This window comes from Quercus lobata, chromosome 8, assembly GCF_001633185.2.
Source record: "Quercus lobata isolate SW786 chromosome 8, ValleyOak3.0 Primary Assembly, whole genome shotgun sequence".
Classification (NCBI taxonomy): domain Eukaryota; kingdom Viridiplantae; phylum Streptophyta; class Magnoliopsida; order Fagales; family Fagaceae; genus Quercus; species Quercus lobata.
The window spans coordinates 64,763,724-64,784,266 of NC_044911.1; the positions used below are offsets into that span (position 1 = coordinate 64,763,724).

The 20,543-nt window shown below is 35.9% G+C and overlaps 4 protein-coding genes across 4 annotated transcripts; 3 read left to right on the top strand and 1 right to left on the bottom strand.

Annotated features, from left to right (window-relative positions):
- The first annotated feature begins 174 nt into the window (after positions 1 to 174).
- LOC115954507 lies at positions 175 to 1,514 on the top strand. Its single transcript, XM_031072374.1, has 3 exons — positions 175 to 543; positions 713 to 776; positions 1,172 to 1,514. Exons 1-3 carry the CDS (start codon positions 250 to 252, stop codon positions 1,339 to 1,341), a joined length of 528 nt encoding a protein of 175 aa, XP_030928234.1. The 5' UTR covers positions 175 to 249; the 3' UTR covers positions 1,342 to 1,514.
- Positions 1,515 to 2,220: 706 nt separating this feature from the next.
- On the top strand, positions 2,221 to 6,000 carry LOC115958565 (glucan endo-1,3-beta-glucosidase-like). The gene is made up of 2 exons (XM_031076992.1): positions 2,221 to 2,363; positions 4,905 to 6,000. Exon 2 carries the CDS (start codon positions 4,980 to 4,982, stop codon positions 5,880 to 5,882), a length of 903 nt encoding a protein of 300 aa, XP_030932852.1. The 5' UTR covers positions 2,221 to 2,363; positions 4,905 to 4,979; the 3' UTR covers positions 5,883 to 6,000.
- Positions 6,001 to 6,740: 740 nt separating this feature from the next.
- LOC115958530 (mini-chromosome maintenance complex-binding protein) lies at positions 6,741 to 12,112 on the top strand. Its single transcript, XM_031076941.1, has 13 exons — positions 6,741 to 7,107; positions 7,215 to 7,448; positions 7,558 to 7,689; positions 8,212 to 8,256; positions 8,643 to 8,762; positions 8,882 to 9,040; positions 9,283 to 9,357; positions 9,504 to 9,617; positions 9,748 to 9,950; positions 10,068 to 10,203; positions 11,042 to 11,269; positions 11,671 to 11,738; positions 11,834 to 12,112. Exons 1-13 carry the CDS (start codon positions 6,931 to 6,933, stop codon positions 11,946 to 11,948), a joined length of 1,806 nt encoding a protein of 601 aa, XP_030932801.1. The 5' UTR covers positions 6,741 to 6,930; the 3' UTR covers positions 11,949 to 12,112.
- A 1,739-nt stretch (positions 12,113 to 13,851) lies between these two features.
- LOC115955319 (expansin-A8) lies at positions 13,852 to 15,586 on the bottom strand. The gene is made up of 3 exons (XM_031073408.1): positions 15,368 to 15,586; positions 14,629 to 14,941; positions 13,852 to 14,479 (listed from the first exon to the last, which is right to left on the bottom strand). Exons 1-3 carry the CDS (start codon positions 15,501 to 15,503, stop codon positions 14,176 to 14,178), a joined length of 753 nt encoding a protein of 250 aa, XP_030929268.1. The 5' UTR covers positions 15,504 to 15,586; the 3' UTR covers positions 13,852 to 14,175.
- Between the last annotated feature and the right edge of the window lie 4,957 nt (positions 15,587 to 20,543).

The following is a 20,543-nucleotide window of genomic DNA, read 5'->3' on the forward strand; positions in this document are numbered from 1 at the left end:
TGACTGGCCCAAGGGCAAACCAAATGCTCCTCTCAAACTATAATAGTCTGGTAGAGCACCACGTAGTCTTGTACTAGCCACCAGATTTGCTGAGTGGCGACCATGCTATATTGAACCTACGTGGCTGTAATTTAATGGTCCAAACAAGCAAAAACGTAATTATCCCTACACCAACATTTAAGGAACAGGTAGCATAGCTGCGTAGAGAACATAGTACAACAGCTTCTGCTAAGGGAAGTAAACATAAACATGGGGCTGAGAACTCTTCCCTTGACACCACATGGCAATCTCCCTTCAAATTTTGGAGTCGCACAAAGCTTGTCTAACCACAGGGTCAAGTTCAACAAGAGCTTTAAGTTCACAGTTTCAGCTAAATCAGAGAAGGATGATCAGAAGGAAGAAGCCAAGGAGAGCAACCAATCTTTGTTTGGTAATATAACCGAAGCTCTCGATTTTTCTCAAGTTAGATCTGCTGAGGATGCTCAGCTTCTGGACGAGGCCAGAGAGTTCACCAAGTCTGGAGGGAGAATGAATAGGGAACAGGTGATTTTGGCTTATTAAAACTCGTCATTTGTGATATATTTTGTGTGCCATTGTGTGTGTGTGTGTGTGTGATTAGCACTTGTGTATTTTGATTTAATTTGCATGTTACTTATAGGGCTATGTGTGCATGCAACCAATATGATCTAACTGGGTCTTTCAATTCATGCAGTATGGGGCTCTACGAAGGAAAATTGGGGGGACATACAAGGATTTTTTCAAGTCCTATGTTGAGGGTATGAACCACAACTTTACAATTTTGCTTTAGCAATGTACTAATTTTGGACTCATCAATTTGTGTGACTAATTCTTTGCTTAGTATCTGCCTCCAATGAAGTCTATTCTTATTACTTTGCATAATTCTTAAATCAAAATTTATTTAGTATTTACCACTTTATATTTGAGTTTGAGTTTGACTCTCTTTTAGAGGTTTTTATGAGTTTAGTCCTGTGATTACCGAAAATAAGCCCATATATTGGTTTCTTACTAGTATTCTAGTACCAACCTAAAGTTAAATTACTGGCAGTAACTAATTAAGGTCTACCTTATATGTTAGTACCCTGATAAATCTTTCACACAGAGGTAATTTTCATAATCTTCAATAATCTTTATTCTTTCTATTTGATTCTAGTGGATGGGCAATATGTTGAAGATGGTTGGATTGACAAAACGTGCAAGGTTTGCAAGAAAGATACTAAGGGTGAGGCAAGGCAAGTGGACAAGCTTGGAAGATATGTTCATGTAGCATGTTTGGAGAGGTCAAAATCAGGAAACTTCTTTACCAGACTTTTCTCAAGATAAAGATGATGGTTGGGTTAAAAATTTTCTTTTCTAGTGATTGTACTTCATTTAACATGCATGGTGGGAGAGAATTGGAATTGCCTTTCCATTGTATACCCTAGAAACTCTATATATATAGACATTTCAAATCAGAATTTTTTTCATCTTATGAGCACCCTTGGTTCTTTAGTTCTTGTGTTGTGGCCCTTCCATCTGATGCTTAATTTCATCAATAACCAAATGTTTGAACTCTAGAGAACATTGATCGAGCACGCTCATAAAAGCAATTGCATTTCATTTACACAAGAATATGTGTTGTTAATTAATTGTGATGGAAACTATAGTTTACTACCACCTACATATTTTAGATTTAATTCAAATTTGTAATTGAGTTGTTAATTTTTATTCTCTTTCCTCTTTTCTATGAAATATGTTTGATAGTTTACATATAAATTGCATAAACATACATTTATTTATGTTTTTAAAAATGTCCACTAGCTATTTGGGTAAATAACAATGAAAAAAGAACAAACAAATTCAAATGTAATTTTAATTTTCAAATGTAAACTTCTATTAAGCAAACAAATTCAACCATATAATAATATAATATTTCTTATAAAATTTATGTAAAGAAAAAAAACACTATAATTGTCTAAAGACTAATATTCACACATTTACAAATAAAAAAATTCGTGTAAAGCACGGGTCAACCACTGGTGTTTAGAAAAGGATGGAACCAGATGAAGAGCACACAAATTGCATTGCCAACTACTCCCAAGAAGTGAATAATTTCAGCTGCACAAGCTTTAAATTAACCTGCCCGGTTATATATCCTTGTCCATATATATATATATATATATTAGGTTTAATTAAGCTATTGTTGCAGATTAAGTATAATGCTTAAACTTTCTCAACCAAAAAAAAAAAAAAAAATAGTATAATGCTTCAAAGTCATATGACAATCCTTCCAATAATGGCCATCAACTTTCGACTGCTACGTCTTGGCTTCTTCATTCTTTTACCAGTCGGACCAAACTTAGCCAGTGAGTTCTTATAAACTCTTATTCAATGTATGTATTTTAGTTGTACTGTATACTCACTACCTTCTAAATACTAGTATATTTATAATCTAAAATGTGACCAATGTGAAATTGTGTTTGACCAATGCTCATTCTCTTTTGCTTCATTCATGTATTGATTTGTCAGAGCTCATTTTTTATATTAGTATCTGAGAGTTTCAATGTTGAAAGCTTATACTAAAGTTAGGATTATACAGGCGTGATACAATAGAAAAGGCAAACCATGACAAAATTGCCAAAGAATACAAAAATCACTTTTGGAAAGACAAATGACAGTGAACAAGCAATAAAGACATAAATGTAACAAGCAATATTAGGGATATTATAAATTTTACTACATTAATTTTATAATTCAAATACGAGAAGGTAGAAAATTTATTTATTATAATATTGATATAGGACCAGTCAGGTTCATTATTACTTTGTTGAGGGTCATTTGTGAGAATCCAAGTAGAAAGAAGAAAAGCCCAACAACAAGGGTAGCAAAGAATTGGCAAGCAGATGGCAAAACCATTAGACCCAAGCAGCAGGAATAATGAATCACAGGCCCATGAAATAAACAAATGGGCCTTGAAGAGGCAAGTGGGCTTAAAGAAACCCAGAAAGAGAGAAATAGCATACCTATGGGCAGTATATGATGTAGAAAAGTGAGAAAAGGCCGTCGTAGGCCCAAAGTAATGCAAATAAAGAAAGTAAGGGGTTTATGGCAGGCCCATGAACCCCAAGGATGAGAATAAGGTAATTGAGTCAAGGAAGCCCAATGAAGTTAATAAAAGCCCATTGGAATACAAAGTTAGTATAAAGGTCAAAGAAACCCAAAGAAAGCAAGTGGACCAAGGATGCCCAAGAGAAAGACAAAAGGGACACAGGAGCTTATAAATAGGAAAACCAGTGGTCATACCAAGCCACTGGGGGAAAGAGTAAACGGCTAGCTTAAAGAGGCCCAACAGGATTGAGTCATTACAGCAGAAATAACAGAACAATTTGGCAGGAAATGAGGGAAATGAAGAAGTGGGCCAAAGGAATATAAGTTCCATCATCAAATAAGACCTAGCTCTTAAGAGGAGTGGGAAATCGAAAAGCAGCCCACATAAAAAGTCAAAGAAAACGGATGGCAGGCTATGCAGGCAAGCCTCCAGACCACGGTAGACGAATGGATAGCAGGCAGATTTTGGACACATATGGAAGGAAGGCACGCGCAAGGCCCAATCACCACCAACCTGTACCCAGCTAATACAGAGTATGGTGAGGTTGGGGGTCAGAGATTCAGAGAGCATGGTTTGGTGGTGGGGAGAAGGGAAAAATCTGTTTTGAGGTTCCGACTTAGGCTCTTTCGGGGAAGTGTCCTGCTGGGATGGCTTATTACCCAAAAGAAATAATTTAAGGTGGAACCACTAGGTGCATGCCATGAGGGATAGGGAGAGAGAAGGAATCCAAATCATGGCAAGAAAGGATGCCACGGCAGACAAGCAAACAAAATACCCTTCTTTGTCTAGTGATGGGGGGTAGCACACAGACGAAACAGTGATGGTCGGCCAGTACACCCAGACCAAACAAAGGAGGTTAAAGGCTAAAACAGTAAAATCCGATTACGGCAGACGCTAGAAAAAGAGGATCTTGCCGGAAACAGAAAAACAGGGCAACAGGAACCTTAACTAAGAAATAGGAATTTGAAAAGAGAAACCCAGAAATAGAGAAAGAAAACAACCAGAAAGAAAGTAAAGTGAGAATTAGAATGGCAGGAATGCACCGGTAGATTGATTCTCTCTCTCCCTCACGAAATCCTGCTCTCTGTCAAAACCACAAGGAGCCTCCATGCATAAACCATTCAGATCCGTTTCTCTTAGGGCAGTTAATCTCCACAACAAGACTTTTCCTGAGAGATTAATTGCGTTGAGAAGGAACGTTCTTTCGTCTCTGGCTTTACTCCTACGGACAAGATTTTAGTTGATTTCTTAACATTCTAATTAATCCATACATATTAATACTTGTTCACTTTTGTTTTGTTCTTTTCCTTCCGTAAAAGTGATTATTATTACTGTAATTGTGTTTGAGGGTTGTTTGGTCATTTCCCACTGAATGACCAGATATTTTATTTATTTTATTATTATTATGTCTGTCTGCCACAACTTATCTGAAACAGGTCTGCTTGTCGCAAGCACATTCCTGGCAAACCTGGCCTAGTTTGCGCACAAGCCAGACCAACTTGAGTTGCAATTGGACTGGTTCTAACTCCCTTATCCAGAAAACTTGGGCCTAGTGGCGCAGGAAGCAGCCCAACACCACTAGCACAACCCACCACTTTACACACTTCAATTTACAAATTTTTATGTTGTAAAATTGATAATAATTTTAATATTTTTCAAAAAGAATTATTCTATTGACTGGGTGAAGAGTCCACACACTTTCCCAATGAAATGAACAGGAGATTGAACCCGAAGCTAAATGGGATACCTTAAGTGTTAAGTAATAAGTGCTAAATTGATTTTTAAATTTTGTCCATAGGTGGTTCTTCTATTGGAGTATGCAATGGATTGATTGGTGACAACTTACCATCACTAAGGGAAGTACGTAGTTGCCATGTACAAATCATATAATATTGGACGAATGACACTAAACGAGGTAGTTGCCATATGTACAAATCATATAGTATTACAAGAACTTCGAGGGTCTGGCATTCGCGTCCTGGTTGGAGTGGCAGATCAGGATATTCAAAGGCTTGCAAATTCCTATAGTGCAGCACAAGATTGGGTCCAAAAGAACACCAGGTCTTATTGGCCTGATGTCCACTTTCGATATATAGATGTTGGAAATGAAGTTATCCCAGAAGATTATGCACAATATGTCCTCCCAGCAGCAATACAGAACTTGCACAACGCATTAAGCATTGGAGGCCTTTGGCACCACATCAAGGTTTCTACATCAGTTGAAACATCGGTGATGGATGTATCTTATCCACCTTCAGCAGGGATTTTTGCTATGAACACCATGAATTTTATGGTACCTATTGCACGCTACTTGAGCAGCATTGGTGCACCACTCTTAGCAAATGTGTACCCTTATTTTAGCTACATTGGAGATCCTATAAACATTTCACTAGCTTATGCATTGTGCACTTCCACAAGTGTGGTTGTAAGGGATGGAAATTTACGTTATATTAACCTGTTTGATGCCATAGTTGATGCATTGCATGCTTCACTAGAGAAAGCTGGAGCGCCCCAAGTCCCCGTGGTGGTGTCGGAGTCAGGGTGGCCCTCAGACGGCGATGCAGGAGTGGCAAGCATTCATAATGCACAAGTGTACAATACAAACCTAATAAAGCACGTGCTGTCAAATGGTGGAACTCCAAAACGGCCTGGAAATCCAATTGACACATGCATATTTAATATGTTTAACGAGGACTTAAAGGGTGGTGCTGCAGTGGAGAGACACTGGGGGTTGTTTTATCGCAACAAGTCACTAGCTTACTGCTTACCCCATTAATTTCATGTAAGAATGCGTTTGGATTTCACACTTGTTTTGTTGTAAGGTAATCTCATTGAAAACGAGTGTACTACTGCCACCATAACTATGATAAGAGAACTTAATTATCATTTTCAAATACAAAGTTAGCTAAATTAGGAGGTCTCTGCTTTATTTTTTTATTAAACGGTTTTGAATAAAAATCTCATATCTCAAAATGGGAGGTTCACTCAATATTCTACCAACAACACTTTGCCACAAATATTTTTCTCCCCTTATAAAAAAACCGAAGTTGTTGATGGAGTATCAAGTCGAATACCCCTAGTGGACATTGTTTAAAAGGATTAAGGGCACTATAATTACTCCAATGATGTTCTTTAGGATTTAAATTTCAATTAAAAAATAATTAGCAAGTTGCTTAAATGATTAAGTATTTTCAAATCTTAATTCCATGAATGAATTGCTAAGGATGGCAATTGAGTTGCGCAAATTATGGGTGTCCCATTTGGGACCAATACTCATTTTAGGTCAAAGTAAACTCATGTGGGACAGAAACGAGACAAACCAAGTCAATGTAAGGTAGAGATTTTTTACTACTACGGGCGAAATTAAGAATTTTTATTTGGGAGACTAACATTAAACAATCTTATTGATCCGTAATCACTTTAGAATAAGAATATAAAATTTTTCTATTGTATTGATTCGATATAAGCCAATATAAAATCATAGACAAAAAAGAAAAAATAAAATTCAAAACACTATTGTATTGACAAAAGACTGTTGATGAAGAAAAAAAAAAAAAAAAGCATGTAAGAGATTAGATTTATGATCCAATTGGGCTGGTAGCTTAAGAAGCCCATTTGATTTGAGAGTCCAGCTAGGACTCCGGACCATGACTACGGTATATGATATGGCGGGAACACACACCACCTAATCCCCAAGTTTTGGCGGGAAAACCCTAACTCTATTTAACCACCGCTTTTAGGTTTAGCGCGAACGATCGGAATCGACACAGACAGAGTGAAAGAAAGAGAGAGTCAGAATCAGAATCAGAATCAGAATCAGAAAAATGGTGGGATTAGCGTACGATCTGCTAGCAAATCCTCAGGGAGCCGTCCGATCAACATTCGAGAAAGCAGTAGCCTCATCAGGATTGGATTTCGATCCAGCCTCACTGGACGGCAAGGACTGGGGCGCACTCGATCTTTTCCGCCAATTCCTCTCCGACCAAACCCACCTCTCTCAGGTACATTTTTACATTTCTGTTGTTAAGGTTTTAAGGTTAACAAAAACAAAACGTCTTTTTAATTTTTAATTTTTTTTTTAATGTGTGTGGTAAATGAATTTGATTAGGTTCCGATTCTGAATGGTGAAACTATCAAATGGGTTCAGCCCAATACGTTGGTTCGTTTCCGAGGAATGATACAAGACATGTTGGGTAATGAATTTTACGTTGGTGCTTTTAAGGATGGTGATGTTTGGAGAACCAACAAGTTTATGGATGTTTCTCACTTCCCTATGCCTATGGCTGCTACTTCTTCCCCTCATATGCGAGTTTGGGAACGCCGTTTACTTTATTGCGTTCCTGTGAGTTCTCTTCTTATATATATATATAAAACATGCCCACCTAGCTTCTTTTGTTTTTAACTAAGTTTTCTTTTGGTTTGATGTGTTTTTTTTTTTTTATTGTCTTAAGGTTCCGGGGCGGAATTCTTGGACTGAACCATCGTCTGAATTGGTGGTAAATCGATGTGTGGATTGCTCATCCCAACAGAGAGAGAAGCGTCGGAGAATGGATGATGAACCCGTTGATCACATGGATATGCTTGTGAGTTCCATCCCTGCATTTTTTTTTTCATTTGAGTAGCTGCTCAAGAATGATTAGCTAATGAATATCAAGAACAAATGCTAAAGACAGAATTTTTCACAACTTTCTAAGGCAACATGTTGTGATTGGAGCACGGTTACTTTCACAGACACTGAAACCACTAATCTAGTATGTACTAATCACAATAGGTAATGTCAGCGGTTGTGGAAAAAAGGACTTGATTTAAGTATGAAAGGGTAACTACTAACTGCAATGTGCTTCCCCTTTCATTACTTTGAGGGCGTATTACCTTCCTAGTTTAGGTTGGCTCCAAAGTAGTTCTACATCAATGTTTTAGTTTGCAATGTTCTATGGGGTTAATGTGATAGAATTATACACTAATCACACTCACTTTTTATTTGGGCTTTTCTTTGGATATTGGATGATTTCTTGGGTTTTAAAGTACTCGACTTCCTTTTGCTTTAAAAATGTGATTTTGTATGTCCTTGATTTATCTAACTGACATAACATGTTCAATGTCAGGTCTCAGATGAGGGATTTCAAGGTTCCCCTAGTACCAAAAAGATGGTAAGTAGAGATGATGATCAATTGTTTTCTTTTTTGGTTTTCTTTCTTTCCATTGGTTGGATAAGAATCTGCTGATATTTTGAGTCCTATAGTTAATTAATGTTATTAACACCAGTGCCTAACCTTAATTCAAATATGTTGGGAACCATGAAAATTCTGGGTTGTTTGGTTAAAAGGAAAGGTGTCATGGACTGCCTTGATCTTAGGGGCCATAATGGGCTCACTTCGTTAATTGCATTTCATCCTGGACAGATATAGGGATGTGACAAATTCTGTAGTTTCTGTCATTTGATTCCTTTCAACTTTTGCGCATCTGATATAACAAACCAATTGTTTGCCATTGATATGTATACTTTTAATTATTAGAATTTCTTTTTCTATGCTAGAAAGAGGATGGACACCCTTCCATGTCTTCTCAGACTACGGAGCCTATAAATGAAGGCATTTGCTCTCATATGAGTATGGTACCCAGCATTGACAGTGATTCTCTTCCTTGTCTTGTTAAGGTAAGTGGTTGGTCATTTTCTTAATTTAATTTAAGACTATTTACCAATATTAATGGTGTTGAACTTATTTTGGTTTCTTGATTAACAATTTTTTGTTGATGATTTTTTTTTTGATACAGATATATGATTCTCCAGAGTCTGACTTGAAACTGAATGATGTTTTTGAGTTCATTGGAGTCCTCACATTTGATTCAGAGGTTTCAATGGACAAGGATGACCAGGATGAGTTATCTAATGGTTTTAGTGAAGATGTCTTGGTCCATTTACCCCCTAACAAGGTATTGACTCCTAGCTGCTCCAATTTATTTTTGGTTCTTCATTGTATTTGTTGATGGCAGCTAACTATACTCTAAGTAATAGCTGAGTTGTGCTTCTTTAAGTTCTCATTAGATTCATTATTAGTAATGTGAATGTCAACAACTTGTCATGTATTAGTCAAGTTACTAATTGGTTTTGTGATTCATTGTTTTCTTAAATCCTCACCTTATTATTTCTTTTTATTTTGTGTTTTTTGGTGAAGGTGCCACGCCTCCATTGTCTTATTCACAGGAAGCTCACAGTTCCTGACTTTCTTCATAGTTCCCCTATTATGGAGGTGACTTTATACACCTTAGTTTCATCTTATCCCTATGAATTAATTTTTGTGACCTTTGCAGTAATTTCTGATCTTTAAGGTCTCCTTCTTCTTCTATTTTAATTCCTTTACATTGTTTAATTGCCATTAATTATTTGTTCCCACAGCTAAAGCCCCATGTGGTTAAGGAAATAAGGGATGCTCTGTTGAGGCATCTTACAGCTGTCCTGGGTGATGATAGTGTTGCTGCTCATTTCATGTTGTTGCATCTTCTGTCCAGGGTAAGTGGTTTTCTTTCATGATAATGATGATTTTTCAGTTGTCCATATCTCATCTCTGTAGTCTTAATTAAGTCGCTTCTCCAAATCTCTTGTACCTATGAGTTGACATTAATGAGTTTTTCTTGAGCAGGTGCATACTAGAGTAGAAAATATTGCTGTGGGAAAGCTTTCACTAAATCTCACTGGTTTTAGCAAAGAAAGTGTGTCTCTGTTTGGCCATCGACTTAGCCTTGCTGTTAAAGACCTCCTACCTGTCACACATTGCATACCCCTTTCAGTGGAGTATCTTAACTCTGCCTCACTTGCCCCAATAAAGGATTATGAGACAAACAGGTAATGGGATTTTTCATTTTGTCACTAGGAATTGATTTTGATTTTGATTAATGACTTGAATTTACAATCAATTCTTTCTCATTGAGTTTTCTCGACTTCACATATTTGATGCTCCAGGCTGATTACTGGAGTTCTGCAGCTAGCTGAGGGTTCACACTTAATCATTGATGAGACCCAATTGAAAGCAGGGACCCTCAACTCTGTTGGAGTGGATAATACAAGGTTGTTAAAAAATCTGATGGAGCTGCAGAAGGTACTTCATCGTTTGTATATGTATGCATGTTTACATATATATCTCCTACTCCTTGTATATTGGCCTATATGAATTGAGACTTGAGAGAGATGTGCTGGACTGCTTAGTGCACAATAGTAGGAAAAATCTGCATTACCTTTTCTGCTAAAGTCAGATTTTGTTGCAAGAAATATTACCTGTGCCTTTGCTTCATGGGGCTACTGGATGGGTTTTGCTCATAGACATGATTTGCAATATATGAACTTGATATATTTAAGCACCTGTCTGTCTAGCTTTGCATTGAGGAGGGGCTTAAAGAACTTTAAGCTCTCTAGCAAAATTTACCATGTGCTTGGCAATTTTGCTAAAGAGCTTTAAGAACCATATAAAAGTTGAGAAATAGCTTTAAGCTAAAGTTGAAATCCGAGCTTTATTGTGAAACCTCTTTAGTGCACTGTTCCAACTTTTGATAGAACTCATGAATTAACATTAATTCCCACTCATTTTAAGAGAGAGAGAGAGAGTGATACTTCTACTAATATTAATATTATTGACATTGTTATTAATTAAATTAATATCGACCATTAGTTAGACTAAAGTATGAAAATATAAAACACTTTTATTATGTATTCTCCTGTCATTTCTCACATCTAAAAGCTCTTCTTCTTCTTCTTTTTATTTTATCAATTCGCTTACCAAAGGGAGTAACAACTCAAAAGTTCTTTATCACTGTTGTTTGCCAAATGCTTTAAAGGTCAAAAATCTTTATTACAAAAATTCTGCAGCTAATGCTCTTTAAATGGAGTTCTACTTACTACAACAATACCAAACAGACCCCTAAAACTCTATTTATTTTCAGGTGGAATATGATTTTAAGTACTATAAAATGGAGATGGCAGCTGATGTCCAGTTGCTAATTATTTCTGAGGGGAAATCAAACATCTTGCCAGCTGATATAGTTATACCATTCCAGCCTACTTCAGTGGATTCCTCTGAAGTAGTGGCTGCAGAAGCACTAGAAGCTTGGAGATGGTATTTGGCTACTGTTAAATCATTGCCACATTCTATTGAATCAGAAATGCAGAAGGTATGAGTTTGCTTAATGTCATTTTTGATAAACAAGTTTCTTCTAGAACTGGAAATGTAATGTAACTTATTGATAGGGGCTCTGGCTCAAGAATTCAGTCTTTAAAAAAATTCAAAGACCTTTCCATTTTATGGTCCTAGAACATCTTGGAGCATTCATGCTGATGTAACAAATCTGATTTAAACAATATCTTCTGGAGGCACCTTCCATTAAATTATTCTTCGGTCATTTTATGTGGCCTAACTATGCTAGTGTGTTACAGCACTGTTTGCGCTTCCCTGTTTCCACAAAGTGATGTATTAGATGCATTTTGGAATTTGAAGTTTCATTTCTGTCTTTGTTTCTGTATATGGCTGAAATATACCTTTAGAAACTTAATGTTGTTGGATGATACTTTATAGGTGGTAGAAAATGACTTGGTTGAAGCAAGGCAATCTGATCGGAGCATAGGGAGCCAAGATTTTAACAGGTTAGAGGCTGACTTCTTCTGTGATGTTAGTAAATTGTTTCATTTCAAATTTGCAAATTTGTTGCACATTGGTAATATTCTTTCTCGTGTAACAGATGGCTGACAATGGGCCGGCTGATGTCTGTTAGTTTTGGTGAAAACTGCCTGTCATTGGAACACTGGCAGATGGTAAAGGAACTGGAGAGACTACGCACAGAGAGGCTCAAATAATGCACATGACTTACTTATTGATAATGGTTTGAACTGGTGTAAATTGTAGCTCTGATCTGTGGATCAGGTTAAGTTTGTCGAAAGTTTATGTATGAAAATGTAACTTCCCATTTAGTAGTAGCATGCTGCTATTTAATCAATATCAACATTGCTTTAAAACTGCAGGATCTTCTTGGCTACCGACAACTCTCTAGATTGCTCTTTCAGAGGATATTCATGCTATAATTACTTGTTACTGTTAACCAAGCATCTATATAGCACACACTTGTTAAGCCACATCAGTGTACCATTTCGGTCTACTTTAATTCATTCACTCGGTCCATTTCAATTGTAAAATTTATTAGTAAATAACTAATTGAGTTAATTTAACTATTTTTTCCAAATCTATTGGTATAAGAAATCATTTAAGCTTTTTTTTTTTTAATTAATATTAATCAAATTATAAGATTTTTTAAAATAATGCATCTTATGTATATTTTCATTTAAAATTCAAATGGTAAAAAGAACATTTAAACAATATCACTCACCAATTAAAAAATTTACAAAGTGACATGATTGGTTAGTTTCACATCAAAAATATAATTAAAATACTTTTTAGTGATATTATAATATTTATTGTTGTTACGTTCTTACAGAGCCACTATAAAATAATATGATAATTATGTAATTTAAATATTATTCCTAAATTACGTTTATATATATTTCATTACTTAAAACTTATAAAGATAGAATATATTTTTAAATAACACATGCACTATTTAACTTACAAATTATATATTATATTTTTATAAAATATTTATAAGGTCACACTAACGAGTGTCCTAAGGTCATTGGTTTACAATCCATTTTAGAAAAATTTTGACACCATGCATGAGACCTACCTCTCACAGGCAGGTGGGCCCCACATGTATGGGACCTACCTGCTTGTAAGAGGCTCTCATGCGCTAGTGTAGGATCCACCTACTTGTAAGAGGTAAGTCTCATGTGCTAGGCGCATGAGATACCAAGAAAGACATTTAGAATGATTAATTAGAAAGAATTGAGCTGGCTTTCGTGAGCCAACCAAATTTGTTGATCACAATTTCTTTTGTGAAAAGAAAATTATGGGTCCGTGTGAAATATTATGGTGTCTATAGATGCCACAGATTCAGTGGTACTGGCCTTTGGTGTTTGGTCTGCCCAACGCTACTATTGCAGATTTCATTTATGCATTATGCTATTTAATGATGTCTTCCATAAATCTGAGCTTGTTATTAGACATAAATGGTGGCCCACAGTTATATTTTCTGATGAAAAGTCAATGTATTGTATGCTGTTGCTTATGTTCCTGTGTGGTTTCTTAAGTTCCTTTTGGAGTTATGGTTTTTGTCCACTAAATGTAAAATGTTCACGTCTCTTGCTGGCAAAATAAATGTAAAATGTTCACGGCTCTTGCTGGCAAAATAAATATTCTCTGTATATAGTTCGACAAGTTATTATTTGATGCTGACCTTATGCAAATATTTGTTGAGTTTATGTGGTTGGTTCCCCCTTTTAATAATGTAAGCTACAGCCGCCTACAGGCTTTAGTACTGTTATTTAATTTGGATACAAGTAGGGTAGACTGAGAGGTACGCAAATTTATTAGCTAGCAATTCACATACGAGCCTTGGAGAAGTTATGCACTATGAATCGGAGTAAACTAGACTAGCATGTAAATATATGGGTAGAAGTTGACATAAGAGCCTGGGAGTAGTTATGCTCTTACAAAACTGCACAAATCGCTAATCCTTGTTCCTTGGCTTATCTGCTTGGTTTTAGGTAGTACTCGCTCAAAAAACATAAAAGTGAAGCAGGTAATTTTGATCTTTGAAACACTGGAGAAGACTTCCTCCACAGGAATCTACGTAGGATAGTCAAAAAGTGACAATAACCAACCCCAACAGAGTTTGGTACCAACTTGAAAATAGAAACTTACAGAGAAATTGATGGCCTTGATTTAAATAAAAGGCAATTTGATAGAATAACAATGTTTTCTTTATGAGTGATAGCTCACAAAGTCACAAATTCTCACTAAATATATAATAGGCCTAGCGGGTGCCAGTAAGGCCACCTCAGCTATAAACGGCCATGTAGGCCAAGACCCCTCTACGCTACCCTGTGTATCACACCCTCACTGTCACAAACAATGGCATAAATACCAATTGAACATATACATATATCAGTAAAAAAAAAGGTAAAAAAAAATCTAGAATTGACCACCCTCAAATGTCTGTCCAAATTGCCAATTTCCTGGAACCACGGCGGAGCTAGTGACAGTCCTTCCATCACTGGTGGTGACTTGGAATGAGAGACTTTGTCCATTGAGGTAGTTATTGCTCTGCCAGTTCTGGCCCCAGTTCCTTGACATAGTTTGCCACCCTGTGTTAGACCCCTTGATGGACACTGATTGAACATCTCCTGCGCCTCCAACGTTGGTGATCAACACCAAGTTGAAGTAAGAGTGACCATTGATGGTAAACCTTATTCCTCCTTTCTTCACACAGGGGACCCTGTTTTTACCAACACAAGCAAGTAATTGAGATTAGCATACCAAGCATTTTCATGACGAGTAATGCTAGACAACATTTTTCACTATTGTTGACATGGATTGTTGTGATAGAAGTAGAGGTTAATGATTCATTCTTGTTGTGTTCATTACCTTCTAAATGCTATGGGAACAATTCCAGCTTTGTATTGAGCAATTTGCAAGAAAGCAGGCTCAGCCAAGTCAAAGTGTTGAAGAGGAGGATTGCACCACCCACCGTTGTCGTTAGACAAGGCAGAGTTAGGAGGGCAGAAGTTAGTGGCAGTGACGGTGAGAGTACCAGGGAGACACCATCTGGGATCATCATTGCATCGCATCTCATAACAAGCTCCACAGCTCAAGCCATTGTTGAATAGAGCAGTGCTGAGTGCTGCAGTGTTAGTCCCATATCCTTGGCTATAAAGATTGCCATACCCACAAGCACCCCCTGCAAGTAATACCAAGATATATAGCCCCATGAGAAACCACTCTCCATAGAACACTCATTTTAAATGAAACTTATGCTTATGGTTACTTTATGACCAAGTAATATGTTTTGACTTGTATACCAACGCCCCAAAGCAACCTATTCTAAATGAAACTTACGCTGATGGTTACTTTATGACTAAGTAGTATGTTGACTTGTATACCAATGCCCTAAAGCAACATAATTTAACTAACTTTTACTTGCTCCCAACTTTTTTCTTCTAAGAAGAGAAATTCTAAAAAGTGTAACTTATTTGTATATTTGTTGAAAGTTGATTAATGTATCTTTGTATCTGAAAAAAGGATGAAGTTCTAAAAAGTTGTACATAAACAAATAAGTTAAAAAGTTAAAAGTAAAAGTTGTTGTCAAATAAACACTGAAACTTACCCATTGTGCCAGAAGCGTCTCCCCCACCATAGAATGTGGCATGACCAGTTACCCACCCTCCATCATCTCCATAAGTGCTTTGGAGGCATAGGGCAAAGACTAGAAGAGAAATGGTGGAGAATGCTGTGATGGCCATTGTGTCTATGCTTGTGTTGAGAGGAAGAGACTAGAGAGAGGGTTTGAAGTTTGAATGGAAAGTGCTTAGTGTTTAGACCAAGGGGAATGGGGATTTACTTATATAGGGGGGGTGGGGGGGCGTAAAGTTTGGACCTTTGAGGCGTTAGAGAAGTGGGGTCGTGTTGTAGAACAAGACAAGTTATTCATTCTCACATTTGACAAAAGAGCCAAGAACCACAAAAGCGTATTCATATTTTCTGGTCATATACATAATACAAGGATCAAAGTGCACATGCAAATGTTCTGGTTAGACTACCAACTGTTTAGCCATATGACCCCACATGCACATGCATTTCTCAACCGTTTTCTTTATCCTTTAATATTTTCCTTCTTATAATTATAATATTTTTATGCTTGTTACGTGTGGTTTTTGTGGTATTTACTTCTTCAATGCCTGAGATTATGCAATCAGTTAGCCAACAATTCAGCTATTCAAGGCCTTTGATTGAGGGGCTCTTGAGGTCACAGAAGTCCAACTTGGTGGGCTACTGATATACCAAACGGAACAGAAGAATAAGGGTCATTTATACATAAAGGAATAGTGCATGCTATTTTACACATGTTTTGCACCAATTACTCCGTTTGAGAATGACAATTAACAGATTAACAAGTAGCTCATTAGATGTTTACTAAATTGGAAATATTGCTGGTGTTTAAAGCCATTTTGTAAATGTTTTACTTTCTCATTGCTGAAAAGTGAAAACCAAACAACAAATTAAAGTAACATTCGGTAAAAAGGTACCACACGAGCTATCTTAAACCAAGAGGTCGAATTTTTCAGTTCCACGAGTTTGATAATTGATCTGATTGTGTTAATTAAGGAGATACGGAATCTGATAAGAGTTGATGTGCCATGAATAACTCCAAAAAGAACCATATATCTTATGTCATACCTAAATAATAATGTAATAATAATCTCACTTACTTACCAACCATATTAATCTATCTAGTAGTTACATATAGCTCATCATCATCAGGGTTTCTAGATTCGATTGTCGGTTACTTAAACTAATGAACTATCGTGTAAGTAAATTATTATTATTATTATTATTATTATTATTATATATGTCATGAATAGCATCAAGACAATGAATTGTCAATGCAAAACCATATTGATTACTAGTAGATATGGCAAAACGGGTTAGAATTTTCTGACTCGACCCATTTGACCTGCAACCCAATTAACCCATATAAAAATGACGTGTTTTGACCTGTGACCTGTTTTGACTCGCGACCCGATTGACCTGACCCGAATTCGACCCAACCCGCCCATTTTGCCATGTCTACCAACGTTGATTAGATTGAGATTGAGGTGTAATTCTTATAAAATATTTACTTATTCTTCTTTACTTTATATGTTATGTACTCTATTATAGTTTGTCATTCTTTACTTGCCACCTTCATTTTCTCTTCCTACTTTAAACAAATCGAAAATTATACCAAAATTAGCTTGTAGAAGCTGGAACAAGAGTTGCGCCAAATTTGGATATCAAGCGTTTAGTGGTAATTGGCAAATACTAACAGTATCACCAGTAAGAATCTAATCACAGTTAAGGAACTCAGAAACAATTGACAGATTGCATCTATTTCAAAAAAAAAAAAAACTTGTTTGAAAATTATGAGTTAATTCGACCCGTTCCGCGACTCGACTCGACCCGCGACCCGATTGACTTGCAACCCAATTGACTTGTTTAAAAATGACATGTTTTGACCAACGACCCGATTGACCCACAAACCCAATTGACCCGACCCGATCCTCCTGTTTTGCCACGTCTATTGACTAGTGTCATGGGGTTGTCACTTGGACACATGGTTACTTCTGATATAAATTAAGAAGTGACTGTTAGTTAGTTATTCTAATGATTCATTATAGAATTTTTAGAGATTAATTATGGGAGTAGCATATGTCATATCATATGACCTTTTTTTTAGTCATAATTATTTTTCCACAATAATTTAACATTCTTTTTTATATCTCATCTAATCAATACTTTGTTCTTATTTGACAAAGTAAGGAGGGTTTGAATATCTATAGGGCCTACCATGTTAGTAGCACATGCAAGTCCCGATCTTCGCGGTCCCCTGTATCCATGCACATCATTTTCAAATAAACTTTGGGATGCTTTCGTTTTCTAACCCAATATTTAAAAAAATAAAAGTTGGAATAAACAAACAAAACATATATATAGTAGATTATGACTTGCAGATAATAAAATCAAAATGAACAATCAGGCGGCTGCGGTTACAATTTTTTCTCCTTAATTTGTGTTAATATCATGTTATCGAGTAAGCCTAGTGGTACGAACTTTTCCTCAGTTTTGCCACAATTTTGTTACGTGACAACTCGTGAGTGGTGAAATCATAGATCTACACAGACCCACTATTTTATCATGAGTTACAACATAGCAAAATTGTGAAAAAGTTTGTGACACTAGACTTACTCCACATTATCAGAAGAAAATGGGACGTGGAGAAAAAATGAAGCATTTCTCTTTCACCCTTAATTACATTTTACTCCCTCTCCAAATCTTCCAACTTGTCTCTTATGTATGGGAATATTATAGAGGTGGGATTTTTTTTTGGGTAGAATCAACGATTTGTATGATTTATGAAGTATCATATTTTCCCTTTTTTTTTAGAAGATAATATGAGCAAGGCTTTTATTATTTTTTTTTTTCTTTCTCTATTTTGAATATTAAATATGCAATAAAATGAAGAAGATCCAACGTGATTTGATTCCACCAAATTTCGGTGTCAAGTCAAAATCTATGGCTTTACTATTATATGTCAAAGTCTCAAATAAAATCAAAATGACACACCTTTTCTTACTTTGATGGATGATGGGAGAAATATTAATTATGTGTGAAAGAAGAAAGAATAAGCTACACCTTACGTTAATAAGGTTTAAATTTTAAGGTATTTTAAAGAATATAAAGCCTGCTGTAATGCTCTAACCTTTTAGAGATTTGAGACGAAAAAGAGTTCAATCCAAGAAATAATACACGCAATTGATTAAGGATAACATCTCATGAAATGAAGTTTTGCCGACAGCAGTTGTTTAATGACAATTAATGGTAATTTGGTCTTTCTTTATGGATTCTCTACTTGTTATAACAACTGAATTATAAAAGATTAAAGTTCTATTTATTTATTTAAATCTCCTATCTTTTTTTTCTTTTCTTTTCTTTTTTTGCTTTTTTTTTTTTTTTTTTTGAGAAACAAATCTCCTATCTACTTTGCTTGGGCCAAACTCGTTCTATATATATTACAATTTTTTTTTTTTTTTCATTTATGTGTTTTGTTGTTGGGTAGCTTTATAAGAACCAGCAATTTGAGCCGCATGAAGCAGATTTATTGTTATGATATATACACACACTAATAAAAAGGATCAAAATTTGTGTCCAATAGTTCCAAAAGAACTTGTATGGGGACAAGGTTGATCAAACTTGAAATGAGATCCACAAAAGGCATGTGGATATTTTATCCAAAATGTTGTCTGTTAGGCACAAATGAAAGTGCCCTTCACAAGGGATTGTCTAGTAGTCCCAGTAGTGAGAGACTTAAGAACCCCTAGACATAGGAAGGACCATCGACAAGAGGGGCTTCGTATGGTCACTTTCAAATGGCAATTAATGATATTGGTCACGTACAATAGCCACACACAGTTCCCACATGAGTTTCCAACATGATGCAAATTCTAACTGCAGGGTCCAACCCCTTCCATGTGCATTTAAATGGTCTGCTCAGAGTGTAGGCCATTCATGACCCTTGTAAGGCGACATCTTGGTTAGGTATCATATGTGATGCATGCATTTAGCTCTACTTTTATGCAACTGATGAAAGAATTTGTTGCACAAGGTAAAAAAATTACTTTTCTGAAAGAATTGATGGATAACCTTTTCGAAAGTGAAGGGAGAAACAAACTGCATTGATTTCTTTCACCTTTGAAGCACTTTTATTGAATAAAATGTGCAGGTCTTTCCTTCTAACAATTCCAAGGAAAAAGAGCAATAGAAGAGGAAAATCAAGCTCCTCTTGATTGCTCTTCTTATTTCATTGTCAACAAGAAGTTCAGAAAGATCTTAAGTATTTGATTCTCTTTTGTTATTTAATATTAATTAATTATTGGTGTTAGAGATAATATGACCCAAGAGACCCATGCATTCTTATGTAGCCGCTCAAGGACTTTCCACTGTGGATGTAAGTCATCAAGCTGAACCATGTTAATTTTGGCTTTTTCATGTTAAACAACCACTAACGTTAGCATTGCCATTCGAGATATTGGTGCATCGATGCATTTTTCATCCACCTATGACATTTTAACTTGCTAACTTATTTTCCAACAATTGGTGTCAACTATCATCACCGACTATTGTCATTTGATACCACCAACATTTATCTAATGTGTTCTAACCTAGTAACATTCTAGGTTCACAATCTTAGATTCCAAATTCAAACTTCCACATTGAGTTTAAGGGGATGTATGTGACATTATCATCCAAGAGGCCCAAACTCATTGTAAGCCTATGTATCCATGTACATGTAGAGCAACTAATCATAACCCTACTTGTAGTGCAAATATTACAGCTCCAGGGTTAATTACTATTGAATAGATCAAATATAATTCCACTTATTAAATTTCACTTATGATTAGATTAATGTGTAGGTTTGAGACAAGTTTAGATTTTTTATTTTTTTTTCCCAAATATAAATAGTATTGTTTGGGATAGAGTCCTAGAATTTATTATGGTTTGGTAATAATTAGTATGTAAAATATTTAGAGGGTTAAGGTTTAGAAATAATTTTCCCAAGAGGGAGAAGGGAGGGGTAGGGTTTAGAAATTGACTTGAGTGTTAATTTAATAAGTGGACTTTTGATTTGAACAATTAACCACTGAAGATCAAATTTGCAATGATTCAAACCTTTTATAAGGTTTATTAGCATTTTCCTTAAAGCCAAACAAACTTTTTTCTTTTTTTTGAAAAAATAAGCCAAACAA